Source organism: Thermobia domestica, chromosome 12 (genome assembly GCF_964235325.1).
Source record: "Thermobia domestica chromosome 12, izTheDome1.hap1.1, whole genome shotgun sequence".
In the NCBI taxonomy this organism is placed as follows: domain Eukaryota; kingdom Metazoa; phylum Arthropoda; class Insecta; order Zygentoma; family Lepismatidae; genus Thermobia; species Thermobia domestica.
In genome coordinates this window covers 204,193,071-204,218,557 of record NC_137465.1, presented here as the reverse complement: position 1 = coordinate 204,218,557, position 25,487 = coordinate 204,193,071, and the positions used below count along the sequence as shown (strand labels likewise).

Here is a 25,487-nt window from a genome sequence, read left to right as displayed (position 1 = left end):
ACAACACGTGAAATACAACGCAAGATAACTAGCTAATTTAGGAAATAGCCCAGTGGACTATGTTCGGTAGCACTCAAGTATTAACATTTATACGTAAATTTTCTCTAAATAAATACTTTAAACTTCGAAAAACCATTAAAGTATTTACATACATTTTCGTGTGGGTGATACATTTTCACGCATGTACATACATCTACAAACACACGGGACAACAAGTGTCAACGGACATGTTTGATAAAAAATAGTAATTAATCAGGAAAACAAACAAAAATTTCTCGCATATTTCCGGAAAGCACTTAGACTAGTCTTAAGAATACATCATTAGCTTGCATTACAATGAACACTTCTTAAAAACACTTCAATATAAAATAAAATAATCCGTGCAACAATACATCCTAAGCAGAAACAGTGATTGTGGAGCAGTGTAATAATTGAAAGTGCTAGTGCAGAAAAGTGCATTATTGCAGATCGACGGAAGCCCTGTTTCAATGGACAAGGACAAACGAGAGCGCGTCGGCCCTTGCAGATTAGGCACAAGAAAAGCCCGATGAGAAAACCCAGGATCCAGGACGTTCGTCGCGCAGGCACGAAACAAGAAACGTGAGGACCTCTGTGTATGTGTGGTCAGCGCAGTGGCTACAACGAAAGGTAGGACCCACCTAAATTATTTCTTGGTGTTGTAAGGCCGATTCTCAGCATTAAATAAAGATGCAAGACGTTCTCTGTACAGAAATTAAAGCCAGAAATAGTTAATATTTCAGAAACTTAATTTCATCGCATCGAAAATAGATACTCTATTTCGAACTTTAGCTATCATAGAGTAAATTTTTTACTTTAAACCCGGCTTACATTGAATTATAGAAACATTTTAGCACTTTTATTTACATGTTTATGTGACATCAATGACCGCAAAGTTTTCATTAAAAATATATTAATTCCTGTAATTTTTCTTTTTGTCAGTTATGATTCTAAATCGTGGATAAAAAAGATAAACTAATTGTAAACAAAATAACATGTAAACTCTTAGTCGCTCAAATTGTAAAATTTTTGATAAAAGGAGGCAATCTAAGTACTTAAATTGGAATGTTTGAATTTGCATTGAGAATAAGTGCGTCATTTACGCTATTGACAGGCACTCTTTGGACGGAAGATAGTTAAAAACAAAGCTTAATATATTTTCTAGAAGTACATTCAGTGTATTGTTTAAACTGTATAAAATCACTATGTTTGTAAAGTAATTCACATAGGAGTTGGTAACTTAATGAATTTATTTGAATCAATATGCTAATAGGAGTTTAATAAATAATCTACAGTAATGTCTCAATAAAAGTATTTGACGTAGAGAGTTCAAAGGTTAATTAGTGGTTAGAAAAACGCAAATAATCTCACGATCAGTCATTTTTGTGTTAGAGATACAAAATCTGTATTAAGTAGCAACCAAATGTAGGCTAAGCAAAACCGCGTTCAATGTATCATTCTCATCCTCTAAACATTTGAGAGATCAGATGTTTATGGGCATAGATCACGCTAATAACGACAATATACGGCAATATACATATAATACTGTTGCAACATAAAGAAAACCATGGAAAATAGACATATTTGTATAAGAATTATTTTAAAAGACGTCTTTGCATTTAATATAGATATTTGAGTAATAATTATCTTCTATGCATGCATGCCTATATTTATTGTTTATCTATCTACTTATGTACTATATATATATTTATGTACTATATATATATCTGTTATCTGTTTGCATATCGTTGACCTGATCTGTTCTGTGTATTTGCAGTTAGGAAGACAGGTATATTTTTAGAGATTCGGCCATGTTTATATATATATATATATATATATATATATATATATATATATATATATATATATATATATATATATATTATTATTATTAATAATAATATTATACAATATCGGCATTTGAAAGCATCTGTTTACATTCATGTAAATAAGTTAATCCAATAATCGAGATTTGAAAGCAATTAGATACAACCATAAGTAATTACATAAGAATTGTAAAATAACAATGATTATTAAAAAAAAACCTGTTATAATGAAAATTTCAAATGAAACAGTAAATATCTATTCTTCGGTACTTTGTTCCCATGATGTTCGGCAGGTACTACTAAATCTTCTGCTTTCAAAGGCTCCAACCTGTCATGTTATGTCACTGTCTTGACGTACGGTACAGCATTCATGCGGTTTTTTTTATATATATATATATAAACTTATGGACTGTGAGCTGTCTCTTCATACTCCTTGCTCGGTTGCTACATAAATTGATGCACCAATGATGTTTGTTTTTTCTCCTAACCTCCCTTCTCCGCAATTACAGAAGAAAGACTTCTTCTAGCTCTTTACTAGTGGGTAACGTTCCCATTATAGCCGACACGTTCCCACGTTGAATGGCTATGCTTATGCGTTGAATCAGGAAACTTTTTGCTCGATTATCTCCTGATTATCCACCCAACCAATATTCCACCCAACCAGGTACATTCTAGGAACGTGCCATTTAAGTTTCATATGTATCGTTTACGTACCTGGTACTTGAGAAATGTACATTTCATATGCATAGCATGTGTCGCTAGGTACGTGCCTTTCGAGGAATTTCTGACACTTGAAAGGTACTTTTACATGCTTCACTGGAATGTGAGGAATGTGAATGGCACATAGCCCATGTACCATGGCATGGTTGTGCGTAAGTTGCTTCGTATTGCGACTAGGGTTGCCAATTTAGCCACTTTGTGACTAGATCTGGCCATTTTGAGAACGTCGTTAGTCACAAAATTTCCAAAGAGCCAATAGTGGCTTTTTTAGCCATATGCTTTTCACTTCTATAGCCACTTTCTGAGTTTAGCCACATTTTAATATATTCTGTGTGTCATTTTGCCATTTTCTGACGTTTGATGCGTTCTCTAGGTTGTAATATTCTAAACCCCACTGTCAGAATTGTCCTCATAAAATTAGCATTGATGGTTATATTGTGACGTTACACAGCACAGAATTAGCTCAAAATCTGTACGTTAAAACTAGACGTTAAATAAAATTTTCGGGAAGACGTAAGTTTAAGTATAAACTAACTCCTTAAAGAAATTCAGCCTGCTAATATAGACATCCTTCAGGAAATGTCGCTTTTCAGTGGCAATAAGCCTGAAACCGGTGAAACATCTTTTACTGATTTAGCTTCTTCTTTCACCTTCTGTGGAATTTGAAGATAATATCGACAAAATTGAAAATCAGTGGCGATTATAAATCTTCACTTGAAGAATTTTTGCAAGAAACTAGCTGAACCTGCGCTCTCTACACAGCGCATTATTCGCATATGAGCATAAATCGCCTTATCATTCCTTACAACATCTGTACATGTCTCTTTACAGACACAAGTTAAAGACCTATTGATTAAAAAATAGCCAAGGGGTATCATAAAGGGGAGATTTTTCGATTAGTTTTCTTAATATCTTGCACCGTTTGCAAGATTTGAGCCTACTTCCGGTTGGAGTTTCTAATTCATGTATGACCAGTGTTTTCTTTCTTCTTGCATGCAGTATGTAATAAGCAAATACATTACATACAAAATTAATATAATGTCAGTTATATATGGTGTTCATTGGACAAAACACTCCCAAGAAAGGTTCATCTTAGACTGGAGAAATGGTTATCATTCCTTTTCCATTGTTATTTGGCTATGAAACAAATGCCGGAGACATATACAACCCCTATATACAATAGTGTGGTGTTGGAATGTATAATGATTAGGATGTGATGTGTTATTTTTTTTTTAATTTCAAAACTTCCAATGTACCCGTAAAAATGTAATAAAGAAATAGTGCCCATGTTTTTTAAATATTCAATTAGAACTGGACAAGATCTCATTGTCGAAAGGATAGGCCACAAACATATATGAGAATTTTAAAAGAGCTCCAAAGATGGCAGCACAATTCATTTGCATTTATTTCGGAGAAGGCTTACTAAAGGCAAAGGCCTTTGAACAATAATTTAAAAGGATAAACTTTGTGAAAAATATTTCTTTAAGTAATTTATTTAAAGTACACTCTTTTAAAAATATTTGTCTTTGTTATAAACGTGAAATCACAAATAACCGTAAATCAAAGGGTTGAATGCTAAGGTTATAGGTTAGAGCTCGGTCGCTCTTAAATTCTAAAACCGAACAAGCCACCACATTCTGTCAGTTCGTATAGGCCAATACAACTGACTGCGACACTGGGGAAAGTATTGGAAAAAATTCTTGTAAAACGCTTACATCAATATCTGCATGATCGTCAACTCCTTCCAATTTTCCAGACCGGTTTTCGACCATCATACAGTATTAATGACCAGTTGCTTCGTTTGACGACCACTCTCGTTAACCAATATAATAGATCGCTCCCATCTTGTTTAATTTTAATGGATCTAGAGAAAGCATTCGATCGAATTTGGCATTACGGTCTATTTTACAAATTGCTTAAATTTGGACTACCACTGACATATGTTAGAGTAATTTTCTCATTCATACTGAATCGAATCGCATATGTATGTATCAACAATACCATCTCTCATCCCATCTTTCCATACACAGGAGTACCTCAAGGGTCCAGCTTGTCTCCTCTTCTATACATTTTGTACGCATCAGACGTGCCAGTACCTGCTCCTCCAACTTATTTATTCCAATATGCTGATGATACTGCTTTCCTGACTCTCGGAAGAACTATACAACACATCAATAGAAGCTTACAACTCACAGTTAATCAATTTCTTGCGTGGTGTACGAAATGGAAACTTACTGTAAATGAGGAGAAAACTCAAACACTTGTCATCATACCACCTAAATGCCGCAGTAAAGTTCACCGCAACCCTAACCTGCTTGATATCACTGTTGGAACACACATATTAAAACCGACTAACTCAGTGACTTATTTAGGAATAACATACGATAACAAACTACAATGGACTGCTCATTTCCAGAAACTTATGCTCAAAGCAAAAAACAGGCTACAATTGCTTCGCAGGCTCGTAGGACAGCATTGGGGGCTAAATTCAAGGCTGCTTATTAACACTTATAAAGCGTTCATGCGTAGCATACTTACATTCGGACATATTGCTTGGTCCCCAGCACAGTCTAGATTCTACAATAGGCTCGAAATTATGGAGCGCCATGCAGTGCGCTTAGCATACCGCGTCAAATTACCATATCCTAACCAAGAACTATACAATCGAATAGACTTTCCACCACTTGTAGAACATATCTCACTCTTACGTAAACGATACATAGCCAAATGCCTAGAATCTCATAAAGATATTTTTCTGGACACAATATTCATAGACTCAGAGCACGATTCCACTTTCAAGTATTGTCATACACCGTTAAGCATCTTGATCACACTTCACGTAAACAACCTTCCTATGGATCACTTTCATCGCAGATTTTTCCAACGTCAAATCATTCATCAAGCCATCCCTCATCTCTTTCCATAGCTGCACAGTTTTTCCTCAACAATAATCTGGGCTCCCCATGTCTACATCAGTCTTGAGCCGCCCCAAGACAGAAGCCTAACATGCATTCGTTTATATTAACCATTTCATTGTGTTGTGGCGTATAATGCACTTTCATCTCATCAATCATGCTAATATATTTATAAAAATTCTAATTATATTCAACATATTATATATCCTTTCAATTTATGTTTTCATTATTTTTTCGCTTATAACTTTCTCATGTTATATTTTTCGCAATGCTCAGTATCTTAATGTTTATTATATGTGTCATGCATATTGTTCTATTAAGCACTTTTGGTAGTACTTGTTTCATTTCGCACGTATAGTTTTCTTTATATCACATTGTACAACTAATATTATTTATGTTTGCACTTGTTTACAGCACATCACATGCCGAGAGAGAGGGCGTAACCCTCTAGTGGCAGTTCCATATGCAAATAATTAATGATTAATACCAATGGAATGAATTATGCCCTACAAATAAATAAATACTACACCAAAAAATCCTAAAAGAAAACCCATTCCTTGTTCAACCTAAAATCTTCCTCTCAAAAAAAAATCGCTCTTAAATGTTGCTGTAGCATTTTAATAAATAGATAGATAGATAGATAGATGAATTGCTACACAGATGCCGGAGGAGAGAATCTATTTTCAGAGTTAGTTTCGAGGCTTTTTTTTAAGTACATGCTTCTACATTCGAACGTAAAAATGAAGCGTTAATATTTTAGGATTTAAGTACGCGTACCCCCGGTTGAATAACACTGCCCTAAGGAACATTACCGACATGCCTAGTACATTCCTGGCACATGCCAAGTAAATGTGTCACCTACACGGTACGTAATATACACATAATAGATACATTCCTCGGTATGTGTCATGCACGTACTTTTGGGCGGAAGTAACCTTATTCCTTACATGTGTATTTCACATGATTGCTCTATTCACGTACCTATCATGTACATTCCAATGTACCTCGAGGAACATTCTTTACACATGACCAGTATGTACTTGTGTTGGGTGGGATATATATATATATATATATATATATATATATATATATATATATATGTGTGTGTGTGTGTGTGTGTGTATGTGTGTGTGTGTGTGTGTGTCTTGGTATATTTTCATATCAGCTAAATGTGTGTATATTTTATGCATGGTTAAATAACAATTTTACTCGCTTTGACATGTATATGTATGATGTATTCTTGTTGTTCATGTTAATATTATATTTCAACTATGATGTAATTATCTCCTAATCTCAGTTATGATTAAAAACGATTAGAAACCCTTGATAGGCTTAGGCTTACTTAGTTTCATTAGGCGAGTCCATTTTTCTTTCAAAATTTCTCACTAAATCTCCAATCGAAGTCATGATTTATTCCACCTTATTCCATGTATTCTAGACTATTCCACTCATTTTCTAAATTTCACCCAACCTAAATCGTATGTATTTAAATTCAGATTCCAAAAAACTACCATTCTTAAATTCGTAATTTTTGGAAATGTCAGTAATCTTAAAGTATCAGATGATCAACGTTAACCAAATGCTTATCATCCAATATCAAGTTAATAAGTGTTGTCAAATGTAAGGTTGTAAATTAACCATTTGTGTATTGTACAGGATTATGAAAGCTCATTATGTAAGAATAAACAAACACAAATTTCAACTAAAACTGGTTATGAGAAACAATTCCATCACCTTGTTTGTGTATCTCAGATTACTTATAATAATTCAGTCAAGCTATAGGTCAAAAAAGAAAACAAAAATGTAATTTACTTAATTTAATTTTGTTGCTAAGGCCTTATGCCTTATTTCTCATCTTGGTCATCATAAATTACAGATTCATTGTTAATTCTCGTCAGGCTTAACTTTTTAACATTCTTTTTTTGTTTTTACTCATTAAAGCTTTTATTATATTGTTAACCCAAATTCGTGAGCTTTTTCTTTTATAAACAAATTGTATCTCTGACCTTAAGAATAACATTTATTTTTCAAAGGTTTGTTAGGCTAAACTAATAAGGCTATGTAGGCAATTTTCCAATTCAATCTACCATGGACTGAATTAAACTGATCTTCATGACTTTCAATCAAAATTTTAAATTCAAGATATTTATTTATTGAGCTGAGCGAAGCGAAGCTCTTATACTCGGGTTATTTATTTATTGCATTATTATTATTATTATTATTATTATTATTATTATTATTATTATTATTATTATTATTATTATTATTATTATTATTATTATTATTATTATCCAGTTTTCATCAAAAGTGAAAATCAGTGTATTTCGTCCCTACAAGACAAAAATTAAAGCAAGATTCTTTTTGAGCATTGCAGCATGTAAATACACGGATACAGATGCAAATAAAATAAATTTTCGTTTACTCTCACAGTTTAAGGGGAATCTTATTTTCCTAAAGCCCTGAAATATCGCGGGGTGATAGGATCTCCATTACCGCATGCAATATACAATAAATATAGGCATGCATGCATAGAAGACAATTAATACTCAAATATCTATATTAAATGCAAAGACGTCTTTTAAAATAATTCTTATACAAATATGTCTATTTTCCATGGTTTTCCTTATGTTGCAACAATAGTATATGCATATTGTCGTATATTGTCGTTATTAGCGTGATCTATACCCATAAACTTCTCATCTTTCTAATGTTTAGAGGATGAGAATGATACATTAAACGCGGTTTTGCTTAGCCTACCTTTGGTTACTAGTTAATACAGATTTTGTATCTCTAACACAAAAATGACTGATCGTGAGATTTGCGTTTTTCTAACCACTAATTAAACTTTGAACTCTCTACGTCAAATACTTTTATTGAGATATTACTGTAGATTATTTATTAAACTCCTATTAACATATTGATTCAAATAAATTCATTAAGTTACCAACTCCTATGTGAATAACTTTACAATTTAAACAATACACTGAATGTACTTCTAGAAAATATATTAAGCTTTGTTTTTAACTATCTTCCGTCCAAAGAGTGCCTGTCAATAGCGTAAATGACGCACTGATTCTCAATGCAAATTCAAACATTTCAATTTAAGTACTTAGATTGCCTCCTTTTATCAAAAATTTTACAATTTGAGCTACTAAAAGTTTACAAGTTATTATGTTTACATTTAGTTTATCTTTTTTATTCACGATTTAGAATCATAACTGATAAAAAGAAAAACTACAGGAATTAATATATTTTTAATGAAAACTTTGCGGTCATTGATGTCACATAAACATGTAAATAAAAGTGCTAAAATGTTTCTATAATTCAATGTAAGCCGGGTTTAAAGTAAAAAATTTACTCTATGATAGCTAAAGTTCGAAATAGAGTATCTATTTTCGATGCGATGAAATTAAGTTTCTGAAATATTAACTATTTCTGGCTTTAATTTCTGTACAGAGAACGTCTTGCATCTTTATTTAATGCTGAGAATCGGCCTTACAACACCAAGAAATAATTTAGGTGGGTCCTACCTTTCGTTGTAGCCACTGCGCTGACCACACATACACAGAGGTCCTCACGTTTCTTGTTTCGTGCCTGCGCGTCGAACGTCCTGGATCCTGGGTTTTCTCACCTGGCTTTTCTTGTGCCTCCCTCCTAATCTGCAAGGGGCGACGCGCTCTCTTCTGTCCTTGTCCATTGAAACAGGGTTTCCGTCGATTCATCTATTCAATAATGCACTTTTCTGCACTAGCACTTTCAATTATTACACTGCGCCACCATCACTGTTTCTGCTTAGGATGTATTGTTGTACGGATTATTTTATTTTATATTGAAGTGTTTTTAAGAAGTGTTCATTGTAATGCAAGCTAATGATGTATTCTTAAGACTAGTCTAAGTGCTTTCCGGAAATATGCAAGCAATTTTTAAGTTTGTTTTCCTGATTCCTTACTAATTTTTGTCAAACATGTCCGTTGACGCTTGTTGTCTGGAATGTTTGTAGATGTATGTACGTGCGTGAAAATGTATCACCCACACGAAAATGTATGTAAATACTTTAATGGTTTTTCGAAGTTTAAAGTTTATACTTAGAGAAAATTTACGTATAAAGGGTAATACTTGAGTACTATCGAATATCGTCCACTGGGCTGTTTCCTAAATTAGCTAGTTATCTTGCGTTGTAGTTCACATGTTGTATATTCTAGAGTGTAGTGTGTATGGAATTTTTGTGTGTGATTGAATTCTTGCGACACACTTGTTCCCGGTCTTCAAGTAACTACCAATGACTTGGAATTTTGTATCCTCCTCTCGCCGATCTTTTAGGACACGCCTTTAACTGCGGTTTTGGTTTCACCTTTTTTTCTCTCATTCGTCGAATTATTTTGCGTTCTCAATTCTATTTTTTTGTTATTCGTGTCCGCCCACTTACGATGCTCGAGCGTCGTTTTTCCAAAATACGTGATTTCTTTAAGTTTCACAAGTTGTATATAAGATTTATATGGAAGTTCATCTGGAGTCCACTTGTCTGTCCTCTTGTGTTGTTGGACCAACTTACAAACCTGTGCCAAAATTGTATCTAACTTCTACATGAAGACACTCTGAGGGAAATGTAAGTTTAACAAATTCACAGGGATTATTTTGCACTACGATTCTATTCAATTTGAGTAGACTTTACTATTTTTCTCCTCTTTCACAAAGATATGTTAAAAGCTCTTCTGTTGTTTTTTTTGGATTCATGAACGGCCCTCTGTATGTGTGGTCTCGTGTGGCTCAGACTTTCAGCGGAGTATTGTTATAAAGACAAAAGAAAGGTAGCTTGAATGTCCTTGCCGCAAGGACAGGTATACAGAATAAAAAGCATCTTACATTTGGATAGGAAAAAATAAAAGAATGTTGTTTCAGTCCCCTCTGCTTTCTTAACACACAAAATTTAAAAATGACATCCGCTAAAGTTGTTTTAATCACATTCATAATTAAATTAAATACAAAATGAATATGAGGCAACTGTCACATCTTGATTACTGAAACACCAGAGACAGTATGCCATACCACCGTATACCGTCTCACTTCGACCACTGATTACAGTACAAACAATATTAGGCTGCAACAGAAGGATTGGAGGTTTATTTGAAAACCGTTGACGAATAAGTGGATGGAGGGATATCCGTTTGCGTGAATTTCACCAAACTTTTTAAAATTTTAAACATTGGAAAATGCTCCAAAATTGTGGAACTTCGGTGAAATAAAACCTCTAAAATGACACCGTCAGGCGTAATATTGCTGCTATTGTGCAGTTAAATGAAGAAGTTGGTCAACGCTATGGCCTTCACAGAACCCTGACCTCAATCCTACACAATATCTTTGAGATTAGTTGGACTGGTAACAAAAGTCTCGGGAGATACAACAAAATTCCACTGCCCATCTGTCTCGGATTTGCGAATTTGGCTCTAGTCGAGAACATGGCTCAGAGGGCACCTGGTGATATAGCAGCAAGAGATGACGCAACCATGTTTCGACAGACCGAGGGCCGCAGATAAACGTATAACATAGTTGTCTGAGGTCCATGCCAAATATTAACATAAACTATAAAGCGTGTTTGCGAATATACTTTAAATTTTATTTTATACTATAACATTTTTTTTTAAAAAAACTTACCGAACCTACTATAACACAGGCTGTATACTGACGAGGCAATTTTGCAGCTATTCCGTAGATGGAGTTTAGGTAGATTCCACCAGCAACTGCAGGAAAAACAAAAGAAACCATTAATTATAATCATTCTAAACATGACTGTACTAATTATTCAGTTCTTGTGAATGTTAAATCTCTAAACTAATTCCCAACCAATCCTTACGGTGACGCATTTAAAACACTAAGAATATTTTGCTTGGTCGATGCTATTTAATCTTTAAGGACGATAAAGTTTCAGTTCTTTTGACACCTGTACATAGCGGCAAATTTTATGTTTTAAGTGATCATGCCATTGAAATGTGTTCTTCCTGTGCTAAGAGCGGGCATTTGAGCTAGTTGAAAGATAAGGAAGTATGTGTTTCAGCGATTTCGAAAATTGTCTTTCTAAAAGACAAAATGGGGGCGCTTTTTTTTAAATATAATATTCGTTCAAAGTTTGAGATGTGAAATTCGGTTAAGTTATACGAATACTAACTCTTAATTAAAAACACCGAAATTTGTGGTCCGTATTTTTAATTAAGAAATTAAAACTCAAATGAAATCTTTGAGTTTTACGTCTCACGGTTAGGCTAAAGGAGACGATGATGATGAGAAATGAATGAAATGGTGGAATGCTGAAAGTGGGAGGAAACGGGAGAACCCCGAGAAAACCCACGATCACGGTGTTTGTCCACCAGAAAGTCCACAAGCTGGGATCGAACCAGGGATCCCAAGCACCGAAGGTGAACGCTTTACCACTGAGCCACCGCGCCCCCACTGAAATTTTTGTGTCATCGGTGGTCGAACTCGAGACCATGAGCATCGTACGCACGTGCGCTAACCATTTAGCTAAACACAATACTAATCAGCGAAAATATTTTAAATTTCCAACGTCACTTGTATTTTGACAATTCAAAGTGGGGCCCCAAAACAGAAACAAATTATGTCAAAATTGCTAGTAATCTAAAATTTCACAATAATTCTCACACATAAGAAACGAATAACAATATAAATATTAAGTACGGAATAATAAACAGGTTGAGCGGGAGCCCCGGTGCGTTCCAATGCTTGCACTGTTGCTATTCTTTACTGAGTACCACTAAGTTATACAAGTTTCATATTTTAGATCTAAATTTCAGCAGCCCACCAGGTTAGCTTTCTTTCAGAATTTCAACCAAAGTTGTGTGCTGCAAGGTAAATTTATATTAATGCTTATTGCAAACATGAGTTAGTGCGAACGAGGCATAGCCCTACTGCTTTGATGTAATTTTCACACATCCTATGCTTGAATGCGATGGAATAGTATCTAAATGTATGTAAACGTTTTTAATACCAACCAAAAAGTTATCTTTTTGATCTTGGGGGCCTCACAGCTCCGGGGCCCTCGGCGATTGCCGACCTGCCTACCTGGCCAGACCGCCCCTGGTCTGTAACTTCTATGATATTGGTCCATGTGCAGTAGGCTGTTATCGTTGCTACTACCACCCACCTATAAATAATGCTTATCAATATATATATATATATATATATATATATATATATATATATATATATATATATATATATATATATATATATATATATATATACGATTATACGATTTACAGTTTATGTCAACTTATGAAAGTGCAACCAAATATTATCTAACATCTTTTGAAACATCAAAACTATCCAAAACTTTTGTCAAGCTGCATATATACTTTCTTCTTCTACCTTGCAAGCTGAGATACTTTCTTCGTAAGCATGGTCACTTCTCCTGGCTTCTAACTTGAGAAAACGGACTAATTCGATGACATAAGGATTTTGCTTCTTTAATTTTAATCTATTATCCCAATCCTCTACGGGATTATTTGTTCTATGGCGTTTTTCATGACAGTTCCACATACTTATTGGGACGGTAGAATTTTCTAGCCACTGGTCAATGAAATAGCCATAGAACTGCTCAAGCTTAGGGGATGACTTCTTGAATAGACAGTCAACCACTGTCGACTATTTCTAACGGAAGAAAAGCTAATGACGCAAACATTAGAACCTGAAGTCATTGTTTTTGTAGTCTGTAACCAAGACCAAACCCTGTATCTTACACCAAAGACACTGGTTAAAGTGAAAATTGCACCCACTTATGGAAGCTGAAGGGAAAATTGTCCTAAAAGAATTTAGTACTGCTTCCTTGAAGTCTACCATTACAACTTCAGAATTCCAATTCAAGACTTCAACCTTTCATATATATGCTTTCTCTTGTTTGGGAGAAGGCTAAAAGTTACTGGAATCACATTAGTTTCCTCTATTAAACTTCCAATATCTGCATGAATCACAAAAATTTGGGAGAAAAGTTTGTTGTAGCTCTTAAATGTGCCGTCAATAAAGAAGGTCGTACTGGCCTGCAAAATGAAACTGTTCAGGAACTCTTGTTCGCTGTGGCTGCTACTCGAAACGAAACCTTTAGAATCCATATTCCCCTCTGCTCAAAAACTAACAAAAATTCACAGAAATAGTACCAGCTATTGAACCTGCACGCAAATGGGAATTCTTATCCCGCTTTTAAATCATGACATTTCGTTGCATCTGACACTTATACGCAACTGGGAAAGATTTTGACATGTACGCAAATGGGAATGTACGCAAGTGGGAGGACACCAAATAGATAGATATAATTCTCTGGTGACATGTAGCAACCTACACAGCATACAAATGGTGTGACGAAATTATGTTCCACTTCGAATATCTTGGAAACGAATAATCTAAGATAGATGGTTGTCAAAAAGTAATTTAAAGACCTTCATCCAGCAATGGAGCGACAATTGTTAATAATGGTATGTATGAGTTTCAAATATAAATAACCCTCATTTTTTCAATGATCCCAGTTCTCATTCTTGATATCTGAGCATTTGAGATTAAGGAATAAACGTCTATACCTTCTTCTGAGAGATCGTACTTAACCATGTAGCTGTAAGAATTTCTAAGAATAAAGGCACAAAATAAAATGTACCGTTCCCCTCGCCCTCCATTAATCTTCTCGTATGTACAGAGCAAATAGGTCAATTGTTTTTGGTTGTGAAAAGTTTGTATTCTAGAAACTCTCCCTTCCAGCTGAAATTTGCAATGCACACACTTGCTATGCTAACAGAAATACAAAAGATATAGAAATATTTTCTGCATGGTTTATTTTCGATTGCTGAAAATGGGTTCTGCTATGTAAATTTGCCACCGCCCATTTTGTTTTTGATATAAATTGTTTATAAATCCTGAACAAACGAAAATTTTTATGAGAACAATCGTGAACAAACGATCTGCATGGTTTAATTTTCAAATTCTGAAAATAGGTTCTGCCAAGTTTAAACACATACTTTGTTTCACGCTTGGCTTGGTAATGTGTGTGTGTGTATATATGTGTACATGTAGGTTTATCTCGGTATAACAAATGGTTCTTTGAACTCGAAATAACAACCGGTACGCCCGAACCGGTGCGAACCGCCTGAATAGCACCACTGCTAACAATAAGGGAACAAGTGTTTCAACGTTTCCATAAAACATGTTTCTAAAGGGAAAGAGGGGACGATTTCTATAATATTCAAAATTCCAATTTTGAGTTCATTAAACCTTTTTTTTTTTTTTCACCCAAAGAACGGACACTACGAACGAATGAAAGAGTGTTAATAATATGTAACATTCTATATATAGTATGCACTATAGTAGTTATTGTGCACCATTCTGCAATAGTAATGTTTTGCATCAGAACATTGGCGTTGTTGTTGTTGTTGTTGTTTTTTTGTATTGTATTCCCCTATATATATTCTATTAAGCTTTTATACAACTATGCATGCATTAGTAAATTAAATTTGATCTAGACTCTTTAATATTTTTCTACATTAATTGAGTTGAGATGATTTTGAGTTTAACATCCTTTTAAGCAGCGAGGCTATATGAGACAGGACCTACTGATTAGCATGGAATCCGAATCACATGAGCTCCCGCCGGGATCGAATCCGGTTAGCGTACGCGCCTTTGGCGTGGGAGACCCGTGTTCAATCCCCGGCGGGAGCTCATGTGGTTAGGATTCCACGTTAATCAGTAGGTCCCGTCTCATATAGCCTCGCTGCTGAAAGGGACGTTAAACTCAAACTCAAAATTAAATAATAATTCTCATACTTACCAGTAGAATTTCATTAATGAAAGGTGGCATTTAATGTACTCAGCGAATGAAGTTTGGAGAATCCTCAATTTACAGACATTTTCTCCCCACCTAACTACGTTAGAGTAAGTGTGATAGAACCTGTCTTTCCTCATACATAGAATATCAATGTTGTATATTTTTAAGAATTTAGAGATCATGGTAGTTCAGTGGTAAGACGCTCGTCTTTGGTCTGCAAGGGGCTCCTTATTGGAGCCTAGACTATGTGAGTTCTTGGTGGACACTAGTGCTGTCGAATTTTTGTGACATTTGCGGTTTTCGGTTTTGAGAGAACCGGTTTTCTGAAAACCGAAAACCGCAAATGCGGTTTTCAAAACCAACATTTCGGTTTTATGAAATTTCACTTTTTCAAAAACCGGTTTTCGTTTTTTTTTCAAAACCCGATTTCGACAGCACTAGTGGACACCATCGTGTTCCGAGGGTTTCCCCAAGCTTTCTCGTTTACTCCGAGATTTTTTTCAATCAGTTTTTGCATATAAATCATCCGTCTCCTTCAGACTACACGCTTGACGTAAAAATATTGCATTTTATTTCAGAAGAAATTTTGGAGATGTAATTTTTGGAAAATTTAGTCAATTTTTAATGAAAATCAGTACCTAATATTTATGAGTGAATTTCTGTTCTATTTGATAGCTATGTTGCTCTTTTCCTTTAGAATTATCTTCTCTACTTAAACTGTGTAATTAGTTGAGCTTGGCATATTAAACTTACCATTAATAATCACAATGCATACAAGTGTGATTATGAAAAACGCTTTTGGCCAGCTTGAAGTGTCGATCATGGCAAATATAGACATTATTACAAATACTAAGACTTCGATGAGCAAACTGCATAAAATTCTTTTAGTTAAGCTTCCCCTAAAATTAAAAATGAACAAATATTAACACAATTACATACTTGTATATTACATTGCATGCACGGAACCAAGTTATATATTTTATAGTTATAGTTATTTTATATATAAAATAACTTATTTTATAGTTACTGTTATAGGAATAAATTGTTAATTTATTTACAGGTTTTAGTTTATATTAACCCCCTGCGTCCCAGTGATATGCATGTGGATCTCATAAAGTAATCCGCTGCAAAATACCATTGACATCCATCCGTTATTAAGGGAGATATTAATCCTGAAGCTGAGGAAATTTTTAAGTGGATCCGAGGCACGAGTTAATTCTACTATTTTTTTCTTAGATGATAGCAACTTACTGACAGAAAAGAGGAAGAAATGTTTTGTCACAGTACATGGCAGGCCTAAGGGAGCATTCAATGACGACACACACGTGTTTGTTTTGACGATAAAAAATTAGCAAATTCGATATCGGAAAGAAAAAAGAAAACTTTGTCTTTGGCGTCTGGTCAATGTTGCCAACCTAAAACAGCATTAAATCCCTCCAGAATATCAAACTTTCCCCTTACAGTCCAAATGTTCCACATTGCAAATATTTATTTAATCAGTAATGTGAAAGCCCTTCTCGCACATACACAATAACTGCCCTATGTAATGGTCTAGACCAGTGTTTCTCAAAGTGTGGGTCGCGGGCTGTTTTAGGTGGCTTTTCTTTTTAATTATGAAAATGTTGTTTTGATGCAGAAACTTATGTTATGAAGTCTTATTCATTAAATGAAAATTGGAACCGTTTGCTAATGAGGTGAAGAGTAAGTGGTTACTCAGATCCTTGCCCTGCTGTACAGTCAGTAGATATACTGGGTTAGAATGGAAAGATAGTGGGTGAGTCAAAATCTGTCATGGAATAGGGCATGACGTCGCGAGTAGTGTTAGCTCTGTGTTACGTTTCTATGGAAACACTTTAACCCTCTTTGCGTATGTGTACAATTTCATATAATATACTTATTTTAAAAGAAATTTACATTACATTTGCTCGATAGTCACCGACTCATATTCTCTAACCAACTGGGTCACTATATTCATAAATTTACATTACAAATTAGTTTGAAAGTGAGATATGTATGATAAACATAAAAGAAACCAACTAAATTTTGCTTTATTAAATTCAAGCATCGAGCTCTAGTTTCTAACATTCGTGGTCGCTCAGGATGTTCACAGCATCCCCAAATAAATTTCATGTTAATCACTCATACGGACTGTTATTGAATTAGAGATGTGTTTTACAAAATTTAATTGTTTTAAAATACACCACCATTACGTAGAATGCTAATGTGTATTGGAATAAAAGCAGGTGGGCCACAAAATACTTTTTATTATTTATTTTGGGTCGCAGTAAAAACAAGTTTGAGAACCATTTGTCTAGACAGTCTTTTAACAATAAATGAAAACCTGGGACTACAGCATGCACATAGGAAAATGACACATGGAGCGTAAACATTCTTCTTCAAATAATTCATTATACCTAAAGATGTAAAACTCTTTTTTTTTCTGCCATTTTTGTAGCATTTTGACACTAATTTTGAACATGTTCTGTTCCTTCAAAGTCTAAAAATATTGATTGATTAAGTTTCGCACAATTGACGGTAGAATTACTGAAAGAGTGATTTGTTTTCAGTTGTTCATGTTTTAGGAACTCTTGAATAAGTACGAAACAAAACGAATTGAATCTGTTAACGTTCAACTCTGTTTAAGTTCTGTAAGCTAAAAAGATGTGAGGATAAAAACTTTCTCATTATCCCTTTTATTAGAATTAAAAAATCACGATTTTTGGAAATTAAAATATAACTTTATTTTTATAATGAATTCCGTTGTGGTGGACAAACACCATGTGCGTGGGTTGTCTCGTTTTCTCTCACTTTTTAAATTTCACCATTTCATTCATTATTATCATCACCGTCTTCTTTAGCCTACACGGCATAACCGTGGGGCGTAAAACTTTAAGATTTCATTTCATTTAATTTCAAAAGAGTCATGTGCAGTACAATATAGTTATTAATAAAATTATCTATTTATGAAATATAACAATTTGAGAAGCTGTTTGAGCAAAATCAGAATTTTTAAAAAAATTTCCCATAATTAACCCTCTGATGGGTAATTACGGTAGAAAAATCCCTTTAAACCTTAAATTTAAAATTTGATCTGGAAACGTTCAACATTGTGGCTTTTAAGTATTCATGTATGCGGACAGATTATCTAAAAGTAAACAGCATGTAATGGTCATGAAATGTATAATTATTGTAGATCATATTTCATTTTTTAAGTATAAATCTTTCTTCAGTCTCGTGCGCCGTCGCTCGAAATTAAAGATTAAGGAAGATGCACTTAGCTGGTTTGTATGCCATTTGACGCACTGTTTATCCAAGGCTAATTAAGCTTATTGGATCAAAAGCTCCAATATATTTCAGGCAAAAATTTTTCTTGTAGACCTTATGCCTGGAAAACTACATACAGTGTACACAAACCAGCACTATAACTTAACTCAGTATGATGTGCGTATTCCGTAAAAATAAATAAATAAAATAAATAAATAAATAAATAAATACATAAATAAACTCGATTTAGGAGTCGTTGAAAAATTTTCTGACCCCCGATCCAAAAACTAATTGTTGGCCAAGATCGCAATCTTTTGATCAATTTTTTTTGATAATTCCTAAAATTATTGTTTCGTAAACATGATTTCTACAAAACTACCGTTTTTCTGTATCTATATTCAGCTCTATTAGAAACCCATATGTAATTTATACATACCACTTGTCAACATAGATATTCGCCCAGTTGAAGATGAAATTTGGCAACATTGAAGCAACTACGACGTATTCCATATAATTGTGAGTAAAACTTGTCTCATAGGAGGTATACTTGGAATTTAATTTGTATTTTTCAAAATACTGCAAACAGATCACACATGCATTTAGAACAGATTTTTGGATGTTCAGAAAAATTAACTGTAACTACACGCTACAACAATTAGAAAAAAATTTCAAATGTAATACTTGTAAATAAATAAATTTCTGTAGGATGCCTCAAATCGATGTATGTACTCTTTAATACAGTATATTTCACTAATTAGAGTAGACAAGTGTAAAATTTTTGTGGTGTTTTGTACTCTAATAATGTAAATGTTATATATATATATATAATGATCGTGGATACTACCTTCAATAGGATGGGGTGTCACCCCACTTTCACCTAGATTGCCCATTCCCGGATCCATTGAATAGGCGAAGAGGAACTGGTCTGGAGTGTCCACCTCGATCTCCGGATTTAACCCCAATAGAGTTCTTTCTTTGGAGGATTGTAAAGCACATAGTGCAAGCGAAAAAAACACAAACACTACAAATCTGAGAAAGCAAATTGAGTACGCCTGTCATGTTATATCATTAGAAAGAATGCAATCAGAACATCACTCTGTTTCACGTCGTTGTCGATTGTGTTTTTCGGCGGAAAGTAGTCACTTTGAACATTTACATCCTTAAGGCACACGACTCTAATAAAATAGCTATACTGATCTGCTTTAATTAGTAATATATTCTGTTTCAAAGAGTGTATTCATTAAGATATCCTATATTTAAATTTAAAAATTAAGCTTAAGGAATTCTATTAAGGAGCTATGCTATATGATACGATGCTAGATAACTAACTTTGCATAGCAGTCATTTCTAACTAGCCGATGTATGACGCAGGACAATCAAATAAAAGTAGAGGAACAGGTTGAGAAAAGGAGGGGAGCCAGTGTTGGCAGTGTTCGAGTAGTCAGAGATGCCTGCAATCAGTGCTTTTGTTTTGTCTTTATTTTATCAGCTCCTTCCCCTCTTCATGTGATTTACTGACGAGGGGAGCATCAGAGAACATTTAGTTCGAAATGGCTCCTACACAACTCACGGAACACGGAGGTTCATTCCCGCAGAAACAAAACAACATTAGATTTTTTCTTTGTGAAACCAATTGGGATTGGTACACTCTTGCAGAAGATCTTGTTGTAGATGATCTCATCTTCTTCTAGGCTACTCAGATTATATTTACCCCAAAACTTTGCAACTATAACTGTCTTTGTGTGGCCTATATGCTTACAAGTGACATGTCCTGCCTATCTTTTATGTCTTGATATAATAATTTGTATAATATCTGGGAACGCTATATGTTAAGCAGTTCCCTCCCATTCATCTGTTTACTCGTCTCTCCAAACGTCTTTCTCAATTCTTCATTTGTAAATACCCTCAGGTTGTGCTTATCCCAACGTGTAAATGACCAACTTTCGCATTCATACAATACTATGAAAATACTATGCTCGTATATTATATATTTCAGTACTTTTTCGATGTTAGTCGTAATGATAAGGGCCTGTGTACTAACATGAACTTCCCGTCACCTATTTAGTTTCAGTCCCCGCCCCTCGAATTTCATTCTTATTTGACTTTAAGTAAAAATTCCAATAAGACTGAAGCAAAACATCTTCTGTTATAAGAATGAAACTGTATGCCTTCATCAGATTTTATAAGACAATGTCCCTACCATTGCCGAAACTGCAACAAAACTTAGTAATCATTTTTTTTAATACGATTTATACTTACAATTTACATTATATCGAAAGCTAGAATGAATGGTATACAAATTCTTATTTGGCAATCCTTTTGTCTTGTCCAATAATGTTGATCCTAGTTATATCACCGCAATGTTTTTTTCTTTCGCTCTACGGTCTTGCGTCTAGATAAATTTTTCCTTCTTCTTAACAGAACGTTCGTATTTTCTTACACTGACCTTAGATAATTCGGTATTACTCTCCATCGTCCGCATATACGAGCAACTTGAGGGGACCAGTGCAAGGGCGCCGATCCTGGAGGGCAGAGAGGGCTTCCCCAAAGCTCATGTGGGCCCCCTATTATATTTATGAATATACAATATTTGGCACAATTTGAGTGCAATTTCTTAAAATGTTCATATATATATATATATATATATATATATATATATATATATATATATATACAGTAAACCCCCGTTAACACGAATTCCAAGGGACTGAAAAATCAGGAGTTCGTGTTAAAAAAATTCGTGTTAACCGGGGACCCAAATTTTATTATTCGAATACATTTTCTCCATACATACGCACTACAGTATACAGACTATACATACCACTACAGTATATTATGTATGTCATAGAAAACACTACAGATGGTATCGAGATGAGACTGAGTAGTCTCGGTCTCGTCTCGGTTCCAAATTCGAGACGAGACCAAGATTATTCTCCGTCTTGATACCATCCACAGAATTGTATCGAGACGAGACAGAGTTTCGGTCTCGTCTCGATTTTGAAAAGCACGACTCGGTCTCAAATTCGAGTTAAGATCGAGATCGAGACTAGTTTCGGTCTCGGTATCATCCTCTGAAAAGTGAAAACACTACAGTAAGCTTATTATCCTATCTTCGAAGATAAAAAAAAAAATAGCTTCCACGCAGAAAACCAAGGTCAAGTTATAAAATTGACAACTCCGCTAGCAGGTTGGGTACCACTAGCAACGGAAAGGTATTTGACTGCTGTCACCAGCTTGGAGTTACAGGGGAGAGAAGACGTTTTGTCTCGAGCTGTCACCAACTCGTCTGCCAAGCACCTGCATGTTCAGCGCTTGACGGAGGACAGAATCAACACCTCATAAGAGAGGAAGGATACCCGTTTCTGGTTTTTCTCTTATTTACAAGGCAATTTTCGTCTGTATAAATACTGTATGACAAAAACTGATCTGGAGTGAAATTTAAAATAGGAATAATGATCTGGAAAAAAAAAACTAAGGATTGAAAGTTCGTGTTAAATGAAAACATTTACTGACTCAAGGGACTAAAAATTAGTTCGTAATTCGTGCTAACCGAAATTCGTGTTAACCGATAAAACTTCCTATAAGATAACGTACAGCGATGCCGGGACCGAAATTTTGTTCGTCCTAACCGAGTGTTCGGCTTAAGCGAGTTCGTGTTAACGAGGTTATACTGTATACCTTTTTCATCTAAATGCCCCCCCCCAAATTTACAGAGAAATAGGCGCCCTTGGACCAGTGAAGTAAGTTCCCTGTTTCTGTCTTCGGTTTTCCTAATCCTAAGCAAAATTAAAAAGTGATTTGATAAAACGTCTCCCACTATGACATGCTCGATATGACTTCGGTTTGGAGACCTGAAAGGCCAAGATAGAAAGAAGGTGCATACCGGGTACCGCATTCTACGTTGCCCTCGCAGTATGGGACTTATGTGATCTTACTGGAAGATGGTGTTCCGCACAGTGTCTATATGAGGTAGGGGGACATGATTGACAATATCACGGATATGCGACGCAATAGTCATACTCTCATTAATGAAGATCAAAAGCGAGAGGGATGGGATATATAGCTTTGTATTGTATGTTTTCGAACACATTGTATAACATGTTCGAATGTACCACAAACGCCAAGTTAGAATCACTACCATTTATTTTCATTTTTGGGTTGTGTACCAACTTTGGGTCAAATCCGTGAATCTCTACTGTGTGTTTTCACTGCGATTTCATCAGTGCATAATAGGAATTCCCAGACATTGTTCTGGCATTGCAAATGCAGACTGTGATCCCACACACAGAAGAATATTGTTAGGCGACCTTCAAACTACCACTACTACCAGAAGATAGGCCTTCTGCAAACACACATTCTTTGCTCAGAATTACGTTCAAATTGAACAATGTATACGGTCCGTTGTTAAATGTGTTTCCTCCAATATATCTTTATTGTCACTGCAAAATGACTGTCAGTCACGCTAATATCCTGGAATGTTATTCAACTCTACTGAATAGATATATGTTGGTTATAGGAAGACAAGGCGCCACCCTAATCAAAAGCATCATCCCACTGATTCCGAATAGTAAACAATCACACTAATAGATGTCGCTACGTGCGCTATCATTTGCCTTCCTGGCGCTAATAGATGTCGCTAAGTGCAGGGTTATTTTGCGTAACGAAGTCCTTATATAATGATATAAAAGATATGCAAGTGGTGTTGGTGGGCCAACTGAAAACAATAAATAAGTGAATTTGTTAAAGGTAGACAATCAGAGTTTTGACTTAAGCACAAATTTAAACTATTGTGTACAGCGAGTGATGCCTTCTAATAAACTTACATCTGTTACAGTGATGAATATATGCCAACACATCATGACTCCGATTCCATGAATCCCGAAAATAATGTGAACAATATTCCACCTGTGAAAGATAAGACGGCTTGAGTGTTTAGTCGGAGCAAGAAAGATCATTAAAATAGAAAATAACTTCGAATTTTTTTCTATTACTACAAGGTATAAGTGAACTACGTACTGTCGTAGAAAAAAAATCAACCTCCATTTGATTTTGATTTTTCTGTGTCTGATATTTAAGCGTATTTATTCTGCTTTTGTTATATTTAACAAACTGGTTTGTTGAAACTTGACTGTTCATAACTTGAGATCCCAAAGCCTGTACAACACATTTCACCGCTAATATGAAATAAAACCTTTAAGTTCTACGTCCCACGATTATGCTGGCTAGGCTATAGGAGATAGCGATGATAAGAAATGAAGGAAACGGTGGAACGAAAAAAGTGAGAGGAATCGGAAGAACCTGAGAAAACCCACGCACACGGTGTTTGTCCACCACAAAACTCACTGGCGTTTTTTAATGTTCATATCTACTAATGGTACTTCAATGAAACTAGGCAACAACTTTACAACTTTGAAAACTCATATTGTTGAGTGTATTTTTTTCTTACAAAACAGCTAGTCTGAAAAGCTACAAAGTAACAGAATAGAGGTCAGGCTACGGTCAGTGTCTTTGGCTCCCTTTGCTCTCGGAGGGTGGCCTTTTTCTCCTCCTTTTTGTAGAAAAGTGAATATGAACCGCCACGAAGAGAGAGTGTGTTTTTTAGACAGTCGAAGCGTATGTGTGGATGTGTCTCATGTTGAACTATTGTGATCCATTACAAACATTCAGTGATAACTTCACAATCATACCTGTGTCCACTAGTGTATATTAAATATTTTGTTAATTAAATTATCTATATTGTAACCGGATTACGAATCATTTCTCCAAAGAAACAACGACATAGTGAGGCGCAAGGAAGGTTTGGTAAATAATGGGAAATGCTTTCGTGCATGCATCCTGAGTATTTGGTCCTCCGGGCCGGATTTTGTTCTTACAAAAAATCTTAAGACTTCAGAGCAATACTCTGAACTGTGTGTGTATATATGTGTTAGAAAGTTATGCCTTTTTAGTAGTACTTCAAAGAAGATAGAAAAAAGTGAAATTGTAAAAAACACCAGCGTAATTTGTGCAACCGCTGAACTGCCTGCGTTCATTCCCCCCTTCCGCCGTAGTTTATTTAGCCGTGCATTGAAAAGTGATCAACAAAGGAACAATTAATTGCATCCAAAACTGTCACCAAACGCGGAATAACGCGCTTGGAGAATAAAATAAACAGTAAGTCTTTAAATAAAGCATTAGTGAATACTTATATAGAGAAGGCAAATCAACTAGCTGACGACTATAAAAAGCTTGTGTTAGATTTTACAAGAACTTGTGATCAACAAACATTTGATATATATGACAAAGAAATAAAAACAACGCAAGACAGAGTGGACGAATTAGTTGAGAAAATGGTGATAATGAAACAATTAGAAAGTGTTTCGTCAACCTCATATGAAAACGTAACTTCTTCAAAAGTGAGTGAAGTGCGATTACCGAAGTTGGAATTTGATGGATCCTTAAAAGATTGGCTGTCGTTTCGGGATCTTTTCGTGGCATCCGTGGACAGTAATACATTATTGAGTGGAGCGCAAAAGCTTCAATATTTGAAGGCATCTTTGCGTGGCGAAGCGGCAATACATGTACAATCATTGTCGGTGACTGATCAAAATTAAAGAGACGTAGAAAGTGATCAATGCTCGATGCCAGAATAAACGCGAACTCGTAAATGATACGATAAAAAGAGTAATTCATCAACCATGTGCAGTAGCCTATTCACCAGCTTCTCTAAGACGACTTGTGGATACAACCAATGAATGTGTACGAGTGCTGAAAGTGTTCGAAATTCCTGTGGAGCTTTGGGATGCTATATTAGTGTACCACGTAACTGAGAAACTAGATAGTGATTCACGAGAACAATGGGAGCTATCAATTAACTCGAACGAACTTCCAACCTTCGCAGACTTATCGCAGTTTCTCGCCAGAGATCGCGCTCACTTGCGGCTTCAG

The 25,487-nt window shown here is 35.1% G+C and overlaps 1 protein-coding gene across 3 annotated transcripts in view; it reads right to left on the bottom strand.

The window, feature by feature from the left end:
• Positions 1-25,487, bottom strand: part of LOC145666953 (equilibrative nucleoside transporter 1-like) — a 114,156-nt gene that overhangs the window by 31,622 nt on the left and 57,047 nt on the right. For all 3 annotated transcript variants that reach the window (XM_081734576.1, XM_081734577.1, XM_081734575.1), the window contains 4 exons: positions 23,384-23,465; positions 18,997-19,136; positions 16,050-16,195; positions 11,132-11,217 (listed from right to left, as the gene is read on the bottom strand). In XM_081734576.1, coding sequence (XP_081590702.1) covers positions 11,132-11,217; positions 16,050-16,195; positions 18,997-19,136; positions 23,384-23,465 — 454 coding nt within the window. The remainder of the gene's footprint in view (positions 1-11,131; positions 11,218-16,049; positions 16,196-18,996; positions 19,137-23,383; positions 23,466-25,487) is intronic.